At 47.5% G+C, this 24,523-nt stretch overlaps 1 protein-coding gene across 3 annotated transcripts in view; it reads right to left on the bottom strand.

Moving 5' to 3' along the window:
- Positions 1 to 24,523, bottom strand: part of HSF1 (heat shock transcription factor 1) — a 1,218,386-nt gene that overhangs the window by 239,168 nt on the left and 954,695 nt on the right. For all 3 annotated transcript variants that reach the window (XM_069621903.1, XM_069621901.1, XM_069621902.1), the window contains one exon: positions 8,920 to 9,025. In XM_069621903.1, the coding sequence (XP_069478004.1) occupies positions 8,920 to 9,025 (106 nt within the window). The remainder of the gene's footprint in view (positions 1 to 8,919; positions 9,026 to 24,523) is intronic.

The raw sequence follows: 24,523 nt of genomic DNA, 5'->3' as shown, positions 1-24,523 counted from the left end.
TATATATCACACTTTATAATAAATTAATAATTGAATATCACACTTAATCTGAGCAGTAATCAATAATGGATAGTCTGGCACTAGCACACTTCTTTATAATCAATGATGAGTGGTTATAGGATGGATAAGATAGCAACACTGGTAAATAGGGACAGAAGAATAATGTGGTAGAGAATGCTTTATAGGGTTCAAGGAAATGCAAGGTTGAATGAATGAAATGCAGTATAAAAAATACTCAATATGACTTCAACAAAACAATGTAATCACTTTTCTCTGGCAATCCCCTCCCCCCCTTTATGCAATGCAAGGAAATGGAAGGAAAGCACACAGTTCTCAGAAATGCAATCAAATGTAATTCAGTTCACCCCAGCAAGCTTAGACTACAGAAGTTTGAAACACAGGCCCAAAATGCTTTTATATGTGCTGGCAATGAAGTGAAAAATATGCTAAAATGCTTTTAATTCCCTCTAGAGGTTCAGGGTGAGTGGTATCAAGTTAATATTAGTCCAGGCTCACTCTAGCAATGATTCAGGGATGGTTCTTAAGAGGCAAACGAATTTTTAGCAAGGAAACTGCTGTTTTCACACGTGGAGAAATTTGCAAATCGCGGTAAAATTCGTGAGTGCGTTTTTCGCGATTGCGGCAATAGTGTATGGAATAGGAATGCGGTTCTAGGTTCGTTGAAAAGCCAAGATTCCCAGCTTTCAGAGGAAAGTTACTGCAAGTCTCTAAGACAAACGGTCATGGAGATATGAGCGATATGGTAAAGGTCGTTTTTCAGATTTGAAATTTTAAAGTTCAAAGTGACAAGTGACAGCTAGCAACTAGAAATGACAGGTGACAGCTTTACAAAATGACAGGTGACAGTTAGGAGGCATTTCTACTTAGATTAAAATAGCTTGGATTAGATTATTTTAACTAAGAGATTGGTTCTGCACAGTTCTGCTAGGTACTCACAATATATTTAGAAATAGAATGGGCCTCGCCACGGATCTGGTCAGGTTTTAGACTGGACTCTGGTCTGGTCTCGGCACTTCACAGTGATCTGGTTCTGCTAACAGTGGTCTGGGTCAGCTCTGCTCTCTCTGGTTACAGCACTGCTTCTGGATCTTTCTGCACAGCTTTCTCTGGAGATTGATGGATTTGAAGTCTGGATCTCTGGATGTGGTATGGTCCGGCAGCATGCTCCGCAGCAAATGGAATTGAATGTCCCTATCTGTCCTGACTGTCTGCTTTTATGTGTTTTGAAATAGGGTGGAGAGGCTAGCTTCCTAGGCCCTACCCCTCTCCACTTGTCATTGGCCACTTCATTCTCTTCCCCTTGATTGGGGGAATGAAATGAAATGTCATCATGATGAGGTCTGTTTATGGTACAGAGAACCCACCCCTGTCAAATTACACACAATCTATATTTTGACCCAAAAGACATATTTGCACAGGTACACATTTGTTTAAAAATTACATGCACCCATCACATATCACAGGAGGTATACCCTGTCCAAATCTGCTCTTCCTGGGAGCTTGCATTCAGAAATGGCAACATATTTCACTTTTTGGTCAGGTTACCAATATCAGATTCTTACTCAAATTTACCCAAATATGTGCAAGGCATGCAGGCATTAATTGATGAAGTATCAGACTTTTCACATGCAGGCATTTTAAGTAATACCCTCTTAACTGCTAGTTTGCCCCCAGATCATGCCACTGGTTCTAAAAACCTCTTAAAATGTGGGCAGAAAAATCACAAGAATTATGGTATCATTTAAATAATTATGACAAATCCGTACTATGAGTTATTCATCTTTTTCTAAAACCATATTCTGGCTACAGGGGTGTGGTTTCCAGGTCACATGGTACAGAAACCAGTTTTTCCACTTTCTTCAAGCTCAGCCTCTGTCTCCAGTTTCTCCCCCTCCCAGTTTCTGCCAAGCCAGCTTGCTCTCACAGGCAGTGCTCCTCCCCTTTTCTTCCAGGAGGAAGCCACTTTTACGGCCCCCATAATAAACCATCTGCCTGGGCCCTGGAAGGCCCATTGTTCAAGAGGAAGCCATTTATGGCCACTTCAATAAACCCTCTGCCTGGGTCCTATGTTTAGTCTCTAGCAGTCCCTTGGTAATCCAATCATCGAAGTGTCAGATCCCTTTTGGTGGGAACAGCAAAAGGCAGCTGGCCTGGGAACATAGCTGTAGTGCAAGTCTCATCTCCTGTCGGGGGTAGCTGGTGGGCAGAATTCAGTTCCTTAAGCCAGGCCCCAGCTAATGTCACTTTTAGTTACCCAGTTTTCTGCATTCAAATAAAACTAACCATTTTTACATATGCAGCTAGAATACTGATTCTAAGTTTAAAACTATGACATTTAAACAATTGCAACCTATGTGACACTCAAAGTAGGTCACTCATTTCTTTTAAACATTTAGGTTTTTTAGTGTCTTTCAGTCCAAATTTACTTAAACTGCTGAAATCCACAGCTCAGCCAGTCTTGTTATAAACCTTCAAGTCACTTCAGAATATAACTTTAGATTGGATCCACCTCTCAGTAAGTCTTTCTTTGGCCTGCTTTGGGTTCATTTATTCAGTCTGGTGCTGTTTTAAAACGCCGGCTTTCTGATAGTGGTGAGTACTGGTACTGCACCCATTTTTGGGATTTAAGAAAATAAATTCCCCACAATTCTAGGTTGCTTTTGGCAATCAGCATTGCCATTCCCAATGGTTTCAGGCTACTGTGTGGGTAGTCCAATGGTGGTTTTAGGCAGTGCCCTTCTGTGCCCATAACATCGGCAAAAATGAGTGGCAGCCTATTCTTCATGCATTTCCCTGTGCATTTTCTGGGAAGCTCTGGCCATCATGATGTTTTCCATGTCAGTACTGCACAGTTTTGAGGTAGGGCTTGGATGCGTGGATAAAAACATCCCACAGTTATGCATATGTACTGTTGTATGCCTCTGTAAAGAGCTCCATTATGCATCTGCATTGTTGTATACATCTGTAAAGAATTCTGTTGCTTCTTGAAACTAGGCCCTACCCTAGTGCCAGTCTGTTTCTGTGCATTACTGAACTACATCATCCAATGCCTGTGAACCAAAATGCTAGCAGATATCTTCCAATTCAAGAAATCCGAAGATGTACGAAGATGAATCAATACAGAGAATAGATGCCATAGCACCCCATGCACAAACCCGTGAGCTCCCTAGTGATAAACTACAGGGGATTATCATATACACTAAAATGGCAGTGCCATAAGCTTTTTGCCAGTCCTTTGGCCAGTACGTGCCTTGGGCTGCTTCTGCTTTCACTGGTCCAGAATTGCCATATTTGGAAAGCACTTTCCTGGGCAAAGTGGTTGTGTGTATGGCCGGATGTGGGGGTTGGGTCTGTTTGCACCTAGTTCACATTCATGCATTAGTGTGTCTGTTGCCGAGCAGGTATGCCGGCCAGAGTCTGTCCATGATTCGACAGCCCCTGGCAGTTTGAATGGTGCAGGTGCTTACCAATGGAAAGCTTGAGGGAGACTGCAGCTCAAATCCTGGATAAAATGAGTACTCCGTCAGCCATTCAAGAGATCATTGGTGTCAAAACCCTACACAGAAGTGTAGTCCGCTGAAGACATGAGGAAGACCGTGCAGACAACCAGCATTGCTACAGCCAAGTCCTGGAAAAGTCCTTCTCTTTACACATCTCCAGAAGGCCCTCGTCAGTGCTTAGACCCTGGACTGGTGCAAACAACCCGTAACCATCCCTGCTTGAGGATCTGTGCCTGATGAGCCTTCAAAAGTGTCCCTGGAGTACCTGGTGGACTAACCAGCTCTCTCCTGGGTCACCTCGCTGCACTGGTCGCCGCTCCGAGTTCAATATTGGAACGCTGCAGATCATCAACTGGTGAGCTAAGTAGCCGACCGAAGAGGAGCTGTGCAGGGCCTGCTCCTTTGTTCTTGCCACAAGTATCACCCATCGCCGCCTGATCGTGATGTCCACCACTGCAACACACCTTCACATCCGTGGAGTACTGCTGGGAAGGAGCCTAGTGCTTTTCTTTATTCTCAAGCGCTTTAGAATTGGGCAAAACCTCCTTTTACTGTTTTCTAAGCAGTACAAGAGTCCAGGGGGGAGGAGGGTCACTAAGTGAAGATGGTTAGGATTTAAATATGAGGTGCAAATAACTGTTTAGATGAATACATTTGTAAACTGTTAAACAGCAGTTTGTTTTAAAAAGGAGTAAGACGCCAGTACAACCAGTACTGGGGTAAGACGCCAGTACAAATATTATCAGATCTATTCTTTTTGAACGAGCTCCACAACTATTTGAGCCCCTCTTTTATTATATATTTTTTGATTCTCACATAGGGATGACCAAGTCTAGGCCCATGAAGAAGGCTTCCCGCCGAAACGTCACGGGACCACATAACTTGAGGGCATAATTCCACCTATCCCGCTTCATAATTCGATCTGTTTCCAGGCGTTCACCAACTACTAGGTTCCTTTTTGCCTAGGAGTCAACAACAATAATATATTCAGTGTCAGAAAGAAAAAATGTCCTTTCTTTGATTCATGATTTTGACTCCGTGTACTTTATACAGTTGGTTGCCTTGTGTTAAAACACCACACTATGTTTCTTTGCACACGTTGCACATTTAGGCAAACCACCAATGATTATGTATTTTTATGTTTTGTCTGTTAATTTTCTTTAAGCATTTGCTACCTTTCTTTTATGCATTTGTTAAACAATATGAATGTGTTGATTTATATGTACACAAAAAACTAAAGTATCATGTTAAACTGAATGCAGAAAATCTCCTCTGCACCTACTAACACTGTCTAAATAAAAAGCTACAGTGTAACCTTCAAGCGCTTAACTGCTCGTCTTCTTGATTACGTATGAGAGTTAGCTTAATGAAATGGCTTCTGTCATACCAAGCATGCTGAATAACCCAGCCTTTACAAAAATGTGTATGTAAAGTAACCAAAAGTAAGTGGTAGGACGCCATCCCTTTTGTTTCAAGTATTATTAGCTCTTAAGTCCTCCCACTTTTCCATGAGCTCACCCTCCAGTTACCTGGGCAGTACCTGGAAGGCACATTCTAATGTCCCTATTGAACTATTAAGCACTGGCTAGACTATGGACAGACATTGCACTGAGGGATTACAAATAGAAAAGGCAAATAGCTGTTTAGGTCACCATTTTCAGCTGATGTGGACGCCTGGGTTAGAAAAGGGCGGGGTGAGCGCTGTACTAGATTGAACTGGGAACAGTCATATGGCCCATTGAATTATTAATAAAACCCTTGATCTGTCCTGAAGACTTGTAGTGTTTCTTGAGCCACCTGGAACACGTGTTGGCTTGGGAGGATACAGAGGTCGCTCACTGCCATACAATATTCATACAATATTCAAAGGGTAGTTAGACTGACTAATACGGCCCAAATTCCCACAAGAGTCCAGTGGGGTGTGACTTGTAAGGGGACAAAGAGGTGACCATCGCTCCCAGAGGCCAAGTCATGGTTTGGAAAGGGTTGAGAATGGACATACCAGAGGGAACCTATGGAAGAGTGGCTCCAAAATTTGGGCTGGCCCATACATATTCCCTAGAAGTTGGAGCAGGGATAATTGATCAAGATTATAGAGGAGGGCGGGGGTAAAGTCATCTGGTTGCAGAACACACCCTTCAGTGTGATATATGGCCAACCTATAGCCCAACTCGTATGTGAGAGAATACTGGTCCCGAGACAGATGAGGTGGAGAAGTTAGAACCCTGTGTTAAGATGGATTTCTACAATCTAGTGTGGAGGTGTGTGTACCCTGGCTTTACCAATTGGGGGAGGCCTGCCAGGGAGAAACCCAGAGCCAGTCCTGCCTCTGAGGGCGGCAACATCAGTTGAGTGCCCCAATTCCTGTTCTCCATTCCAGGCTCCAGTCTGTTTCTATGCAGTACTGAATTGCATCACCCAATACCTGTGAACCGAAATGCTAGCAGAATGTGCTCTTTCAATTCCAGATATCTGAAGAAGCAAGATGTAGTAGTACCTCAAATAAGAGATCCTGCAGCGTCCCACACGCAGACCTGTGAACAACTCCGCGAGAAAGAACAACTCGATCCTTGGAGTTACCAGCAGGAGGAACAGAGACCAGAGTGGGAGCTCCGATGCTGCAGAGGGGTCAACCGTGCATTGCATGCCATCCCCAGTACATCCGAAGAGGAGTCCCCAGCAGGACCCCTAGACCACCAGAACCATAGGCTTTATCAAGTGGCAGAAACCATAAATGGAATGGCACTTATCTTGAGGGGACCCGGGAATGGGCTGCCTAACCCGAATATATGTGGACTGCAATTGTTGTCTCACGGCTGCCCAGTGTAGCGTAAAGGGGTGGGTGGGGCTTAAGCCACCATTTAAAACCTGCTTTGTAACACCTCTAGGTCAGGGCAGACAGGGCTCAATTGGGAAGAGACAGACTGCCAATCGGAGCAAAGGAAAGGTAAAAAAAATCCCTGATGAAGCAGGAATGTGTGGTTTGTTTGGGCAAGGTCCGTGGAGGTGGCAGATCAAGAAACCAGCAGTAGGAAGGACGGTAGAGAGTGAAGGTAATTTTTGGATCTTTGGTTAGTGCAAGTGGTACTAGTCAGTCAACAACTTTATTCGATGTGAAAACACATGTGATACATGAAAATACAAATGATAAAAGAGAAAACAAAAAACAGTTCATTTTAAATTGATACAAAATACATATATAAAAATGGCGATACTTCAAAAACAAAGGAGAGCAGTGCTCTCAGCCTTACAAGCATGGGAAAGAAACATTGTACAGATACATTATTTCAGTGCACTCATCCCTCTGCAACCAAGCTCTAGGAGTATAAGGAGTAGTAGCAAACACAACCACTGGACAAGGACTTTGGATCAAAGATAGCATTGCAGGTTTCAAGGAGCGAAAACTAGCCTCCTGCAGAATAGACATCAAATATTTACATTTTAGCCTAAGGGTTGAGTCACAGGTCAACAAAAAAAACATAATACAGTTTCTTTAAAAAACCCGCACATGGGACAGATCAGATTCATACCCCCTCCATGAATTAGCGAAAACAGAGAACGGGAGAATAGCCAGCCTAAGCCGCATGTACACACATGGGACAGATCAGATTCATACCCCCTCCATGAATTAGCGAAAACAGAGAACGGGAGAATACCCAGCCTAAGCCGCATGTACAATGATTTTTCATACTGTGGGGATCTGAATCCCAAGTATGGTTTGAATCCCATCTCCAGCCCTTGTGGTATTGTGTTGTGAGTGTATATGGAAGAGTAACAAGTCTTGTTAGGTGAGATAGTGTAAAGAGTGACTGTGAAGTGTTTTTGTGCGAGTCAAAGGACCATGTTACAATAGAAGGTAGGTTGAGTGTAGTAGAGTAGTGTGAAGTAGGAAGTAACAGTGTTCAGGAGGGAGCAGTAACATCAAGGGGGAAGGCGAGACTTCGAAGGACTGAGACACACCAGATGGACAGATGAGGAAGACACCGAGTAGTGAGGCAAAAGGGTTAGAACCAGGAGAGTAGCAAGAGAAGAAAATAAGATGGCAAAAAGGAGAGAAAGATGCAAGTGTGATAGACAGGAGATTGAATTGGGCAGATTGTTTAGAAGGGACATTTCAATACACCTATAGAACTACCAACCACTGGATAGAGGAGCAACAGCCTAGGAAGTCAGAGTACAGATAGAAAAGATGAACATCCTTTAAACCTTTATCTGCAGCTGAACCTAAACAGTACAGTGTCAATCTTCATTTGCTAACATGGGGGCTAGAGACACCTGGGTTTGAAAGGAGGGCCTTCACTAGACTAGGGAGAGAGGGGCAGTCATAGGGGCCATTGAATGCTTAATACAAATCCTTGAACTATCTTGAAGACTCGCAGTGTTTCTTGAGCCATCTGTGATCCCCTACCGGACTGTGTCAGAGCCAAGTGTTCTGTGCTCGTTATTAAACAGGATTCATGAGGATGTTTTAATTTTCGACTTGGGCATTCTGTGCTTGACTGCCGGCCACATTGCAGAAGTAGAGTGATCGATCTGCGACTTGGAACTACCGTCATTTGTTTCAGTTTTGGGCACTCGTTTTTTCCTGTGCAGTCACATGGATGCGTCCACAGCACAACTTGTTGTCGGAGCTGGCTATGAGTAAACTAGATTTCCTTTCCAATCTACTCTTTGATAGCTCTCGAAGCCTATGCTCTGTTCTTCAGCTACAAGAAATGCTTCAGTAGATTTTTTCCAAAGATTTATTTTGCTGGAAAAGCATACATCGCCCAGTGCTTTTCTTTCCCCGCTTCCTCAATGTTTTCATTCTGAAGTGCTAACACGTTGGACACCGAGACTTATTGTGGTCCATGGAAGGCTGCTATAACACACTGAGTGACCGTTTCAATGGAACTTTATTTTTCATGACTGGCAGAATTTAAAAGTAGTAGCTTCCATTGGGGATGAAACAACCAAAACAAGCTGGCGAATTGAAAATCTTAGTGGTTTAGATGCATTTTACAACAAGGACAAATCATTTTCACCTCTCCCTAAAATTCACCTTTCTGTATGGAGCATCTTTTGGTGTGATGTCTATTTCTCTAGGTTGTCTCCACTGCTGCACTGATGCCGATGACAAGTTGCTTTAGGCTTGAAAAGACTTGGACAGAACTAGCTTGTTCTAGATCTTCTGGTAACAGAACTCAGCAAATCTAAGCAGTTAACACAAACCTCAAACATATACACACAAAAATAGTCTGTTGTGATTTTGGACGTTTAAGTCCAAATTTCCATTGGAAATAATTGAATTCCTATTGCTCTCTGCCCATAGGTGGTACTGAACTGGTTAGACAATATTTACAAAACTGAAGAACTAAAACATGCAAGTATTAAAGAATGCAATTTCTGACATACATACATCGAGCAGAGCGCTGGTGTCCACACTGAAACCCTGCGTCGTCAGCATGGTCTGTAGGCTGTCCAAACTGGAATCCATTGTTTCAAGGTGGTCGTTCAGCTCACTCCTAAATTTTAGAAATAGAAATGTGAGCAAAGGCCCTTCTCAAAGAGCAGACAACTATTTATGAACAGATAACCAAAAGAAGGAAATAAATACATATGCTCCAGAAAAACAAGTTACTTAACAACTGGTAACGTTCTTTTGATTGGATGTTCCTCCAACATATTCCACATCTTGGACATTATATGTCCAAGATGTGGAATACGTTGGAGGACACAATCCATTCGAAATGTTCCTTTGTATTATCAACAATGAAAAAAATGACCTGATGCTGCTCATCTATTTTTAAAGGTCTGAACTAGTACTTCATCAAACAAATCGCTGGTCAATCCCTGATAAAAATACACTTCGGGAGGACATCAAGCACTTTGAGGAGCCATCACCAGAGGTAGTCCAAATATGTGAAAGCTTTGGAAAATCTACAGAAATGTGTCCTACTTTCGCCGGAAATCAACATAGTTCTAGATGGGATATTTGCTGGAACTGTCAACACATTTCAAAATCTGCAGGTGATTTCTAAATCCTAAGGGAAATTTTGTAAGCCTGTGCTCATAAGAAATCTGAATTTGTTGTAGAAAAATCTGCAGTGTAGATTTGGACTTCCTTTAGCTGTTCCTGAGCTATTCATGTAAATTACCAATTGTTAGAGCTATCTACTATGTACACTGAAGTATCCTTACACACAAACTCACATACCTACATGTTTGTGTGTCTAGATTATATTATGGGCTGAGCGCTTGCCTAAAACGAGCTGCAAGCCTGCACTTCGAAAGTTTGAATCCCATCAGGGCCAAATCAGCCAATCATTCTTCTGAGGCCAATAAATTGAGTATCATTTAAACTGGTGAGTTTTTTTGCTTCATACCTGGCAACAGCACAGGGTCATGAAGTCGTAAGCAGCACATCGGTATGGATGCACAACAATTCAAATGGGGTTTCTGTCCATGCATGCAATCGTTCCATTCCCAATAAATGCTTCTGACCTCCCGCAGTCTTGCTCTGCCCGATCTGTAAAGTATCATCTGAAGTCCACCCATATGTCCTTGGGCCTGCAAGTGGCATATACCAAAGTCACATAGACCTCTGTATCATTGGCCCAGACCAGATCCTTGAGCCACTCGTGAACAGTCAGCAGGTTATAGCTTGACAATTTGAACAAGATATGTCTTTTTGCCAACAGTAACCCCCAGGTTCAAAAACCCAAGTTTCCCTCGGGCATTATGTCAACATACGTATACACACCAACTGAGACAATTCTGTCTGTAGAGTAATGATTTCAAGCAAAATGCAGGACACCCCTTCCCAGTAAGCACACAATTTAGCACCTGTGTACACAGCATATGAGCAGACCTCCTTCCCCTTCTGAACACCAGGGGCATGCGCCCTCACATTCTATGTGAAACAGTTGAGTTTTCGACAGAGGGTGATACAACGTATTTACAATCTTGAACTGTATTAGTCTGAACCTTGAATTATAAGACTTACTTGGTTAAGCTACAAAGGTCTGACCATTGTTTTCCCATGAGCTGCACTTGGAGGTTCTGTTCCCATTTCGCTTTGTCTTGCCCCGACTGCAAAGACGACCCAGAAGTCACCTATAAAAACAGATCCACTCTTGAGCCCTACCGCAGCTACTGCTTCATGCACATACGACATCCCAGGATTAACCAGAGGTTCAACGGGAAAATGTGGCTCTCTGGCTCTGAAAGCATACCTCATAGGGCAGTAATACATTAATGGAAGAGGGGTATCGCCTATTTTGCCCTGGATATTGTCCCAGTCAGCAAATCACCCCTGGGTATACACATCTCCCATCCTGCATAAGCCTGTCGCCTTTCAACTCCTCCTTTCTATCAGTGGGTCCAAAGGCGGCGCAGGCATAGGCACTCCCCACAGTGGCACCCCCCCATCGTAGGGAAACTCCACCCATTGCATAACGAGTAGTCTTTCATGCTTTTCGTGTAGCGTCCACTGTGTCCAATGACCACCCGCCCACCCCCCCAGACATGCACTTGCCACGGTATAAGAGCACAGCATAGTCCTCCCTGCTGCGCTGATCTCTAGCTGGATATGGGGTGGGAGGAGGGGATGGAAATCTACCAATCCCTCCCAGTATGCTGCGTACAAACCCTGCACAGCCAAATAGTATACCTCGTAATGCAGTGCTAGGATTCCCCACTCCTCCCTTGGTTACTCAGACAACAATCCTTTCCCGACTGTGCAGTCCCCCCACAAGAATGGTGTACTCAATGCCTGTAGTTCGTTGAATACAGCCCGTTCGGTCCAAGTCGGGATGTTATTAAACAGGTAGAGCAACGTCGGCAAAACAATCAATTTGAGTAAGGATAGTCTACCCATCAGGGACAGTGAAATCCTGGCCCATATTGCACAGTTTTGATCGCAACTATTATGTATGTGGTATAATTGAGATATATCGTCTCAGCCAGAGATCTGGCCACCCCCAGTCTCAGTACACTTTTCTCATAACAATCTCTCAGTTTGTCTGGAAGGGGCTCGATTACGAGGGCAAAGAGGAGAGGCAGCAGCAGGCATCCGTGCCTTGTACCACCACCTAAATGTATAGGGCAGGATAAAGTATTTGTGTTAACCCTAGCGATTGGGGCCATGTAGACTATCCTGATACATGATTGAAATCGGGGTCCAAATCTGTAGTTCTTAAGTATTTGGAATAAGAAAAGCCAGTGTACTGTGTTGAATGCCTTGTGCATGTCTCGAGATATTGCGACCGCCCTAGCTTCCGCAGTAACTAATGACTTCCATTGTACAATCAGTGTAAATTAAGAGCGGTGGCCCTACCAGAAATGAACCGACTGGTCTTTATGTATCAAATGAGGTATCAACGGTAACAGCCTACCAGCAATTACCTTTGCAAAAATGTTAACATCGACATTTATTAAGGATAAAGGACGGTACGATGAACAGTCATTACGAAGCTTACAAGGCTTCAAAAACAGCGTCCTCATAGCCTCTCAGAGTGACTGACCCAAGGAACCAGTATAGTATGAAATTCTTCATAAAACTCAGCAACAAGCCCGTCAGGCCAGGAGTCTTTCCATTAGGCAGCCCCTTCATCGCCAATATGACCTCCTCAGCAGATATGGCAGCTCCAGAGCCTCTGATGCCTCATGGGATAGCTGGAACGTAGGAATAGTTCTTAGATACATGCTTTGTCACTGGACTCCTCTCCCTTTGGTTGATACAAAGCGGCATAGTAAACACGAAACACATTATAGATGTCTTCCTTCTGTACACACACGCTCCCCAGACTCTGTATAAACACACACTATGGGTGTCCTCCCACTGTCCCTCTGCACCAGTTTCGCCAAAAGGCACCCCGGCCGGTCCACCTCCCCATATCTTTGGGCCATCCCAGCCTATCCAGAAGCTTGATTTCACAGGGCGCAATTGCTCTAACGTTATCCAGTTCAGTCTTGATGGCTAACATTCGGCAAGGTGAGGGCGTATGAGCATATCTTTCTTAGAGCGCCCCCCCAATCATCATTCCGATTCGCGCAAGCCGCATCTGAGCTCTTTAGATACCGCATTCAGACTACAGAGCCATGCCTCTGATGTGTTCTGTTTTTTTCTTTTGTAATCCACAAGCACAGATTTTTTTTATTTGCTGGTGGTATTTATTTTTTAATACTTTATTTTTGCTTTTTGTCAACACAGAAACCAACAAAAAACAAGGAGTCCAGTCCCCCATTGGCCCACCATCAGCTTAATCCAGCGAATCACATTAATATACATTGTAAGTGTTCGGTCAAGTCGTTCTACAAATACTTATTCACACAGAGAGCCGATATGGACCACATCCGCCAGGAGGGCATGCAGTGGTATATTTCGAATGAACGCAGTCTCCACATCATGAGAATATGCTATATCTCGCAGCAACATTTGCAGCACCCGAGGTGAGAACCCACTTCCTAAGGACATCCTCCAACAGGTCACCACCAAGAGTAGCCCTGCCAGGCGTCTATCCCCTCGAGACATGGACTTAGTACATCCCAGAAGCACCACCAAGGGATCAGGCTCTATCCGCTCCCCAATAATAGTGAAAACCCTGGCAATGACATTGTCCCAAAACCAGGACACCCCAGCACACATGCAGGCCAGGTGCAAAAACCCTGCTTGACAAGCCCCATATCGAGCACAGGAGTCTGGGGTGGAAGAAAAAAGTGCCTATGGATGCGGCCGGGATGCGATAGACTTGGTGTACTAGGGCTCGCTCCCAACTACCATCTTGGTGCATCCTCTTCCCGCAGGAGTTCAGCCATAAGTCAAATACAGAGTCACAAGACCAGGCAGCCCAACCCCTGCAATTGAATCACACTATGTACTAATGCCCAGGTGGGGAGCTGGCAGGGAAATTATGCTTTCAGAACGTTCTGCACACAGAAATGCATGAAGATATCCAATGGGGTACCGCCCCCTCCTGCCCCCATCCCTTGCCTGCTGTAGTAAGAGGAATTCACGCTCTACAAAAAAAATCCCCGTGGGTGAGGACACCAGGTTTCTCCATCCAATCGAGATACTCCTGAATAATGTCCAACCCAGGGACATGCCTGGTGGGGACGAGGGGCGAATATAATATGTCAATGCCCATCCTATGTGCCATCGTCCTCCAAATCGCACAGGTGACCTTTACAACATTCAGGGAGCCCAGTGTCGCCTTTCGATGCCTGAGAAACGCACATCGCAACAATCTGGGGGCAACTAGCCAAATCATGAGCCTGTGCCGCCCAGTAGCAGCTCTCCAGATCCGGTAACACGAGGCCCCTGACTGTAAGGCTACGTCAATGCAGCGCACACCACCCTCGCTGGCTTCCCCGTCCAGAGGTGATCCAGCAAGAGTCCCTGCAATGGCTGGAAAAATGCTGTTGGAAGGAGCAACCAGATATTGAGAAATAGGTAAAGGAGCTTGAGAAGTATAATCATTTTTATGATCGAGATACGGCAGTCAGAGTAAGGGATAGCAATCGCCACCTTGCCACCCTATCCTAGAGGGACCCAACAAGGTGGCCATAGTTATCACGAAGTAATTCCTCACAGTCGCGTGACACCTCAAACCCCAAGCACCAGACCCCAGATGACTCCCACTGGAGGCCAAACTCATCTGCAAACTCCCCAGTCCCAGCTGTAATAGAGAAGATCACCGATTTGCTGTGATTAATACTCAGGCCGGAAAATTCCCCAAATCTAACCACCTCCCGCATCACCAGGCCGAGATGACGTTCCGGGTAACTCGGAAACAGGGCCACATCATCCGCGTATAAAGATTATCAGTTTATGCAGCCCCAGTTGCAGTCCTCACTGCAGGTGCCGCTCTCGCAGAATTGCAGCCAACGGTTCCATCCCCATGGCAAAGTGGAGCGGGGACAGTGGGCAACCCCGACTCATGCCCCGCCTCATATCAAAACTATCTGAAACTGCGCTGCCCCACCACTATACTCGCAGACGGGTTGGTATAGAGAAGGGAGACCAGAGAGAATCACAGGGTCCCAAGTACGAGCTTTCGCGAAACCGCAAACAGGAAGAGGCATTCGATAGTCGAATGACTTTCAGCATCTAAAAAATAAAATGAAAAAAAAATAAATAAAAACACAGCCGCCTTCGCCTCTGGTTCCAGCGCCACCAAAACCCTGAAGGAACATAAGCCATATGTTGTGTTCCTGCCGGGCATGAAACCGGCCTGATCCGCAAGCACAAGGCCCGGCATCAGGGGAAAAAGTTGGTTGGCCAACACTTTGTCAAAGATCTTGAAATCAACGCTGATCAAAGAGATTGGCCGACAGGAAGTACGTGCATCAGCCGGTTTCCCCTTCCTATGTATCACAATATTAGCCTCCCGCAGGGAAGGTGCAGCAGGGGAAGCACCCCAGAGACCATGGACACGTACACTCGGAGCAAGACGGGGGCCACAATGGCGGTGTGCGCCTTATAAAACTCCCGATAAGCCATCAGGGTCGAGGGACTTGGACCGTTAAGTACTTCGCAGGCACTGGGTCCAACCAGTACAGCTCAACCACGTCCAGGTAGCGTATGAGGTCCTCCATGCGCTGGGAGTACGTGGACCCATTGAGGCACCGGTAGAAGGTACAAAATGCTGCTGCAACAATATCCTCCTCTGCGCACAGGGGGTCTCCATGGGGGTACCTGACACAATCTACCTGTGGAGGTCGCCTATCCACCGTCAACAGTCGGGCCAACAAGGCCCTAGGCTTCAGACCTTCTATATATTGGTGGACCACGTGGCCTGTTTCAAAAAGATTATCTCCCGGTGCACCCCCTCCCAGAGCAGGTCTAGCTCCCACCACAGCTCCGAATCTGCCAGAGGATCCAGTTTTCCATGACCATACAAATCCCCCTTATGAAACATTTGAAGCTCTCCCATAGCACCCCCGAAGGAGACTAAGCCTTCATTACGCGCAACGTATGCCCCAATTTCGTCACACATTTCCTGTCAGAACATTGTGTCCTGCAACGCAGCCGGCTTACAGTGCCAGGAGTAGGCCCCCACCTACCTCGCCCACACTGTTTCGCACTCCAGGAGCACCAGTGAATGGCCGGACAGGGTCTGGGGGAGGATCCGACAGTCGCCAGAGTCAAACCCCCTGCCACAGGACACAAGCAGATAGTCTAGTCTGGAACTGGACCCGTGAACCCACGAGTGAAAAGTATAATGGCGAGAGAGCACCAACCAGCCCCGGACCTGTCCAGCAAGGGATCAATTTCCAAATTGAGGTCCCCACCCCATATTATCGTCTCACTTCGGCATCTGGCTAGCTGAACCATCACCCCAGTCGAAGGAGTCGCCACCAACATTCGGCCCATATGAACGAACGAGTCACAGCCACTCACTCCAATATGCCACAAACCAGCATGGTCCTCCTTTCATCGTCCCTAGTGATCGAGTCTAGATGAAATCTTGTTCCTTTTGCAATTAATATGGCCAGCGCCCTGGCAAAGGAGGAGTAGGACGAGAAGTATGAATTTCCTGAACAAAGGCCACCAACACCCTGTGCCAGCGAAGATAATGCGCCACCCTTCTGACCTTAGCAAGCTGACCCCGCCAATGATATTCCAAGTAGCTACACTAACTGCTATTCCAGCGAGCCAAGACTATGCATGGGCCAAGCATCCCCTGCCAAAATGAAGGGTGCCCCGTACTTCCCGGTGTAGACAGAGGCCATTTTGTATGACCCAGACTTCAAACTGATGAACACAAGTACCTGCTTCCCATCACCCCCATACCAACCACATGATATCTCCCCACGACCCCCATGGGCAACCGCCAACCCGCCCCAAGAAAGCCACCCAAACCACTCATCCCAATTCCAAACTACCTCCCCACACAAATACCTCCTCCAACACATCACAACCAACAACCGTGCAGCACTCAGGGCACTAGTGCCAGCCCAGGGTGAGCCAGCTCCACTCCAAAGGATCCATCCACCCCCTACATGGGGACTCCGGCTGTCCACGCTAAGGGAGCATCGTGTGTGTGCTTTATCAAGGTCTTGGGTCGATACTCCAGACTGAGACCAGGCTAACCCAGGACAACATCAATCTCAGGGGCCCTCCTGGCCCTTACTGCATAGATTCTTTTTTATTATTTTTTTTAAACTTTATTATTAAGCTTGGCAGTGCAACATTGGAAACAAGCAGTACATGGTTGATCAGTGAGTATACATATGGTGAACATATAAGAGGCAGACAAGGAAGAGATGTATGAGCGGAAAGGGCCCCAAATGTTCCTTGGTATAAATCTTATCGGTTATAGCAGTAGCCAGCACTCCTCAGTGTCGGAAGCCCATGTGACAGCACAGAGCCATTGGTCGAGTGTAGGGGATCTTAGACCAAAGCGATAGTAGGAGGATGCAACGGGTAGCAAGGAGCAGGCAAAGGCTCGCCAATCTCTTGAAATCATGGTTTAATGTGGGGAGTTCATTAAAAAAAACGTCAGAGGGCACGGGATGATGGTACACTAACATTTCTGAGAGGGATATACATTTTTAAATCCAGAACTGGTTAAGCTGCGGGCACGACCACAGCTTGTGTATGCAATCTGCGTTGTCGGAGTTACATCTTGGGCATATGGGTGAGTGATCCCGTGACATGCGTTGTAGTCTGATCGGTGTATAATGGAACCTGTGTAGAATCTTGAATTGGATTAGTTTGAAACGTGAGTTAAATGAGATGACACGTGTGTGGGTACACATGTATTCCCAGCGCTTATCAGATATCTCAGTTCCCAGATCCCTGGCACAAGTGTCCTTGAGTTTGGTGAGCAATAAGGATACCCTATTCTGAAAAGCGGTGTATAGTCTGGAGACCTTACCCTTGAGAGTTGCAGTGTTTAGTATTTCTGATGGTAATGGGTCGTCCTACGGAAGTGAAGGGAAGTCAGGGAATCTGATCAGCCAGCGAGGTGGTCTACCCCACAGGGATCCCGGTAGACTGGCCCATTCGATGAAGGCACCCTGTTCAAATATGTCCTGGATAGCAATCAGTCCGGCTTCCGCCCAGTGGTCTGCTGTTGCATTATCAACCCGGGGGAAGACATGTAAGAAGTTCCTTGAGGAGATGACCACCATGGAACGGTCGTGTATCGCTAGTTTGTTTCCACATCTTGGTTAAAGATAGGGCTGAGGTGTCAACAGGGTTGGAGGATTGGGGTGGACTATGGAGCGGATATCGTAGCCATCTACAGCGGGGCGCTCCAGTTTAACGTGGAGGGGAGGGTCAGTAGAGATAAACCAGAATGATGCAAAATAGGCTTGGGCAGCTATCTAGTATCCCTCGAAGTTGGGAGCTCAGAGTCCCCCTTTTGTTACTGGGGCAGTTAGTGCCGCCAGTTTTAGCCGGACCGCATCAGAGTGCCACAGGAAGGCATTAATGGTTTGAGTGAGTGTTTCAAAGAATTCTCGGCACAGTCACATTGGGACATTTAGAAATCTGTACAGTAGTTGTGGCAGTACACCATTTTGAGGATGGAAATCCTGCCAGCTGGCGTAATCGGTAGTTTTGTCCATCCCGCGCATTTCCGGGTGAGGGTAGCTAAATATTTACCCAAGTTTGCATCGTGCAGTATAGCCGGGACTCGAGTGACTACTACGCCCAAGTAGGTGATCTCAGTCTGCGCCCATGCAAAACCCTGGAGATTCGAGGGAGGGGTGGCGGCCTCGGTCAGTGGGAACAGTACAGATTTGGTGCAGTTTACTTGGGAGGCACGACAGTTCACCAAACCGAATAACATCCTCCAGTATTGGGGAGAGGTTAAGCTCAGGTTGGCGGACGAAAAGAAGGGCATCGTCGGCATACAGCGAGATAATCTCAGGCTGCCCGACAGTCGTATGTCACTGTGTGCAAGCTGCTGGTGTATCCTGTCGGCCAGTGGTTCAATAGCCAGTGGTGAGAAGGGGCAGCCTTGTCTTGTGCCTCTTGATAGAGAATTGGGACGAGCACAAGTAGTTGGTGCGAACTCTAGCAACAGGGGAAGAGTATAACAGTTTAACCCACGTTCTAATGTGGGGGCCGAAGTTGCATTTCTCAAGTACCTGCCACAGGTATCCCCATGAGACGGAATCGAAAGTCTTCTGTATATCTAGTATTGCTGCAATTGCTTGAGTGCTACGATCAATGCGAATTAGTATGTTAAATAATTGGCGTAAATTGAAGGAAGTGGAACTGCCTGGAATGAAGCCTGATTGATCCTGTGTATTATGTAATGCATTTATGGGGCCTGTCGCAGGGCTAACACTTTAGCATAGATCTTTACGTCATAGTTGATTATCAAAAGAGGGCATTAGGATCCGCACTGTGTGGGAGGTTTGCCTGGCTTAGGCAATACCGTTATTATTGCTTCACAGGGGGAGGGGCACAGGGTACCGGTCAGGCATGCCTCGTTCCATAGGGCCAGTAGTGGCGGAACAAGACAGGATTTGTAATGCTTATAAAACTCGATCGGAAATCCATCCGATCCCGGAGCATTTCCTGAAGCCAGCAGGTCTATGGTGGATATTTCTTCAGATGTAATCAGGGCATCAAGGGTATCTCCAGTGTCCGAGGAGAGAACCGATATTGGAAGGCTATCTAAGAACGTCCCTATGTCAGTTTCACTGGCCGTATCCGTGTTGGAATATAGTTTCTCGTAGAAAGATCGGAATTCAGCGTTAACTTCTTGTGATGATAGAGCCAGAGTGTCATCAGCTTTTTCTATCGTCGGGATGTGCGATGTACCTCTCAAATCAAATCAAGCTACCGATATACCGACCAGGGCGTTCACCCTCCACATACCTACGTGCAGCATGGGGGGAATCTAGGAATTTCCGCTCCCATTCCGCAGGGACGCGAAACACAACTAATTTGGTGCCTATGTCAGCGAGCATGTCAGCTGATTGGGTGGAGGCATATTGAGTCTCAATGAGGGCGAGTCTCGTTTCACTTTTAGTGATGTCCCTTCTGATAGTTCTGAGAACCCCCACCGCCTTAGAGATCGCCATGCCCCTAGTATATACCTTAAACGCCTCCCATAGGGTTGCGTCAGAGTTAACAGTACCAGTGTTTAAAGTGAAGAAGTCGTCTATGTTAGTACCTAGTTCAGTTTCAAAGGCAAGATCCAACAGGGAATGTGGTCTTAGTCTCCACGATCGGGTATTTGCTTCGTCTGTGGTCCATCACAGGGAGATTGTCACTGGGGAATGGTCCGAAAATATCCTGGGGAGGATAGACATATGGGTGACAGTCCTGACTAGAGTATCCGTAAGAAGCCAACTGTCAACGCGAGAGTGGGAATCATGTACTGAAAAATAGAAGAGGAACATTCGAGAGTCGGGGTGAAACAATCGCCATGGATCAGTGAGTTCAAATTGGGCTTGCAGATCTATGATGGTTTTAGCTGCCTTGGGCAGTTGACAGGGTTTGGAGCCTGATCTGTCATAGTGAATGTCCAGAATGGTATTAAAATCCCCACTCCCCCAAAGTATTGAGATAAGCGGGAATCCAGATAGCAGTGAAGATAGATATGTATACCAAATAGCAGTGAAGAAAGATATGTATACAAGTCGGGATCGTCAATATTAGGGCCATATATATATATTCAGCAATATAATTTCCCTGCCCTGTAAGGTCCCAAAAAGTAAGACATAGCGCCCTGCGGGGTCTATGTGCGCTATCTTCTGTTGAAACTGGAGACTTCTGAAAAATAGTCATGACACTGCGTTTTGGGTGGAGTGGGCAATATAATACAGTTGGGAGCCCCAAGATTTTGCAAATCCCTCACATACCCCTGTAAGGGCGTGTGTTTCCTGTAGGAAAAGCAGCTTAGTCTGATGCCTTTTGATATAGAGTTGAAGTTTTAGCATTTTAGCATAATTACCCAGTCCCCTGACATTCCAGCTCATTCATTTAATACAGTCAGCCATCATCGCATTGGCAATACAACACTAATAAAAAGTGGTCTCGACCAGGAATTACAGTGTAGTGTCTCGGCCTGTGAACATAGAATAGTGGTTTTGCTGATCTTGTTGAGTAAGGAGATTCGAGTCCCCATCTGCTTGCCAAGTATTTTTCCAACTATAACGCCCTTCTCTCCCTCCGTTCCTCCCTCCCTCCCTCCCCCAAACCCACACCCCTCTACCAATCAGAGAGGTGGTACCCGAACATCACTTAACCCTATACATAGCCAGTGGCGACTTTGCCTGGGGGGCCTAGCGTCACCTGAACGGCAATATGACCATAATGGGGTATTGGCTAGACATGGTGTGGTGCATAGCGTAATGATAGTTCAATAACTGCGAAGGGTCGGATTTGCGATTTAGGGTCGGTTGTCAGAGGACCCTCCATAAACGGAGGACCACCATCTAGGGGACAAACTGGGTCCGGCCAGAAGGGAGAGCTTAACAACTAACAATGAACAAGTTTGAGGCTGCTCCTGGGCGCAATCTCAGGGGCTGATCACCCAGGGAAGTGATCCTTGATGAACTTGGGTGCCTCCACGGGGATGGTGAAGAAAAACACTTGATTTGAGTGTTCAATCCTAAATTTAGCAGGATACAGCATTAAGTATTTGACTCCCAAGTCTCGTAGTTTCTTCTTGACCGATAGGAAGGTCTTCCGTTCTTGCTGGATGCCCGTGGAGAAGTCCAGGTATAGGTGGACCGTGTAGGATCTCAAGAAGGTCACCTTTGGCCCGCGCAGCAGGGTGTCCCTGTCACGGTAGTTCAACACTCTCGCTATGATGAGGCGGGGAGGGGCCCACGGTCTGGGTTTCACTGCCAAGGATCGATGGGCCGTCTCAATGGCAAATTGTGAAGTCAGTTTCGGTGAATCCAGTAGGGTTAGCAGTGTTTGCTCAACGTAATCCTCCATGGTACCCTTTTATGTTGTCCTCCGCGATGTCGATAATGCAAATATTATTACGCCTAGAGCATGATTCAAGACACCGCCATGCGAGCATCTGTCTTTTCAATGTGAGCCTTGATATAGTCCCACTCATGTCGTCCAACTTTGAGTGGAGGGCAGTGAACCCCTCACACATATATTCAAACATTTTCAACAATTCCGGGGTGTCAAGGAGTGTAGACATGGATGCCTCTTGTTCTGGCTGTGGTTTGCATGCTTTCTGTGCCATCTTTGTATACATGTTGGAACACCGTTTTTTATTGGCCCCCTTGGTCATGGTGTCAGGAGGTATCCGTTTTCGATAGGAGGGAGGGGGCGGCACTTGCCCAAGTATGAGATATCAGGGACAGTGTGTGTGCGCATCTCGACGACCGCTGGTTAGGTTCAGGTCATGGTGCAAAGTGTCACAGGGGGTGGGGGGGAGAAGCCGGCTCCTTAGGCTTGTTAGGATAGGACAGTTTTGTGTCTAGGCCCGAACCCACGGGGTCAGTCAATGAAGGCTGATGCTGCGATCGAGAACGGGGGGTCTCTGCTATATTGGACGGGTCCTTACGGTGTCCTGGTTAGGGGCCACTTCTTGGTACACCCTGTACTAGAACTGAATAGATTTATTTAATGAGGCCAAGGACGGTAGCCTGGTGCCAGGTGAGTTGTCCAGTTCCTTTCGGGTGGGCTGAGGCCTCCCACGTAGTCTTGGGGGGTTGGCACGTGCGACAGAAGGGTCACCACCGTTCGAGGCTATCCCAGCATCATGACTGTGCCTCCTTATAACGCAGTATCTGTTGGTTGAAGCCTTTATTAGATCTGTGCAGGCATTGTTAGTACAGTCCGCTTGTACTAGAAATCTGTGGGCAGCGGGTAAGCGGGCCACAGAGATCAGGTAACGCTGTATTGACCGTTTCTAGATTGCATACATACTGTATAGGGCCGCAAGGGCCAGTCCAGCACCACCCAGTGATGGTAGCCCCAGAGGATGCTCTCTGCACCCTGAAGGTGCTAGCTCAGGGTGGAGCGGGATCAGTCGGTACGCAGTGGGTTTGTGGAATGGAGGATCCCAGACAGGGAGGTCGTGCAGGCCTCCCCCGACACCAGCAGGCCAGAGATGTTGAAGGTGTTGGACACAAGACCCCTGCATCTGCGAACTGCAGGACATGGGCAGGCGGGGCCGCAGCGGGCAGTGGAGCAGCAGGTTGACAGTGTCCAAGCTAATGGAGATGTGCGTGGGGCAGGGAGAGCCAGTGCAGCACCCCCCCCCCCCCCCAGCCAAGATGATCACAGGTGTCGGTCTCCGCACCCTGCAGACGTTCGCTGCGCATAGGTGGATGTAGGGTGCTAAATTTGATGGCCCAGCGTGTGTGTTGCAGATGGGGGCCCCTCGAACCTTGCGTTGAGTGCCGCACCGCCCTCAGCGTGACGTCTCTCTGTGGATCAGCAGGGCCCGAGCTCCAGCTGAGCAGGGACGTGGGGTTCTCCATGTCATCAGCGCAGGGACAGGAGGGCCAGGGAGATGAAGATCACAACGCCCGCCGGGACCGAGCCACGGTCCGGGAGCGGGAGATTGAAGGCGGAAGGTCAGGGCCCACCAGCAAAGTGAGGAGCAGTTGTCCCAGGCGTCCGTGCAGTTGGCCTCAGTGCAGGGGGTAGAGGGGGTCAAGTGGGAGACCGCAGCACGGGTGTGCCAACGGGCGCGAGGTGCCAAGCAGAGGATGCCCCTCCCCCACCAGGCTTTCGGCGTGTCTCACGTCTACATGGGACTGCTCCCCCTGAAGGTCGCAGCGCAGCTCAATGCAGGGAGGTCCTGCGGTCCGCCCCAGGTCGGCAATTACTCCATCCCCGCACACCCACGGTTTTTGACAGTCAGACAGTGGCAGCAGCAGCAGGGTTTTGGGAGGAAGCCAGTAGCTTCTCAGCGAGAAATCTGCTGCACCATTGCAGATTCTTACAGAAAAGATTTTCCCCGGCACAGAGCACACACTCAGGCGGCCATTCCACTGGAGCGCAACAGCGCCCCCCCCCCCCCCCTTGCATTGATTCTTAACACAGTTTCAAGGTCGCTGATGGTTCAGGCCTATGTGCCCTGTCAATGAAGTCAAGAACGGAGCTGGCAGACTATGGGGACAGGAAGAACTGTCTTTCCTTCATGTTGGATCCTCAGCTTTGCCGGGAATAGCATTGAGTATTGGATATGATTGTCTCAGAGTTGGCGCTTGACCCCCCCACAAAGGATCTCCTGGACGCCTGTACCGCCGCCAAAAAGTCAGGGAACACATGGAACATGTCTCCTTTGAATTGTAGATCTCCCTTCTGCCTCGCCAGCTGCAGGACGGGGTCCCAATCTCGATATTATAGCTGACAGGCGATAATAGGTCACGGGGGCTGACTGCATTAATCTGCGCCTCCATGACCGAAACCCTGGCCGCGAAAGACAGTGCACCATCTTCAACACTCTTTGCTCCACCTCATCGAGTCGGCCCCTATGCTTATCTAATCTGTTTGAGTATGTATACATTGGAAGAGTGTGTCCAGCATGGCATCCAGTCCCCCCAATCCCTGCCTTAAGGTCCAAAAGAATGGCATTAATGTCCACCTCCAGGACTACCTCTCCCAGATCCAGAGCCCCGGATTAAGCCACTGTGTGGGGCTTTCTGGACGAGGAGCTTTCCTTCAAAATTGATTTTCTTCTTGAGTTTGTCACCCTTCCCCATCACGGGTCGGGCTATGCCTGCAGGAGACTGGGCAAAACATAAATGCTGATCGCCTTCTACTGCTGGCCAGGAACCCAGCGACCCCACACCAGCCTGGCCCCCAAGATGTCAGAAATGGGGTGCACCACCAGTCTCTACTCCTGGCCAAACTCTCTGGACCAGGGAATTGGTGGGGCGCCTCTCACGGCCTGACCCCAACCACAGCTCCCTTAACTGACTCTGCTTTTAGATCATTCCCGAGTAGCCCGGGGCACTCCCAAAGAGGGAGATCAGGCGAGGGACACCCGGTAGGCCTCTTACAGTCTTCAGCCTCAGTTGGGCCCTGTCGTCACAGTCTTGGGGAGGGGGCTCTCACAACCTCTCAGTGGGGG

Source organism: Ambystoma mexicanum, chromosome 5q (genome assembly GCF_040938575.1).
Source record: "Ambystoma mexicanum isolate Mex_15411 chromosome 5q, UKY_AmexF1_1, whole genome shotgun sequence".
In the NCBI taxonomy this organism is placed as follows: domain Eukaryota; kingdom Metazoa; phylum Chordata; class Amphibia; order Caudata; family Ambystomatidae; genus Ambystoma; species Ambystoma mexicanum.
Note: the sequence above shows the minus strand (reverse complement) of the source record. Positions and strands in the feature narration are given on the sequence as shown.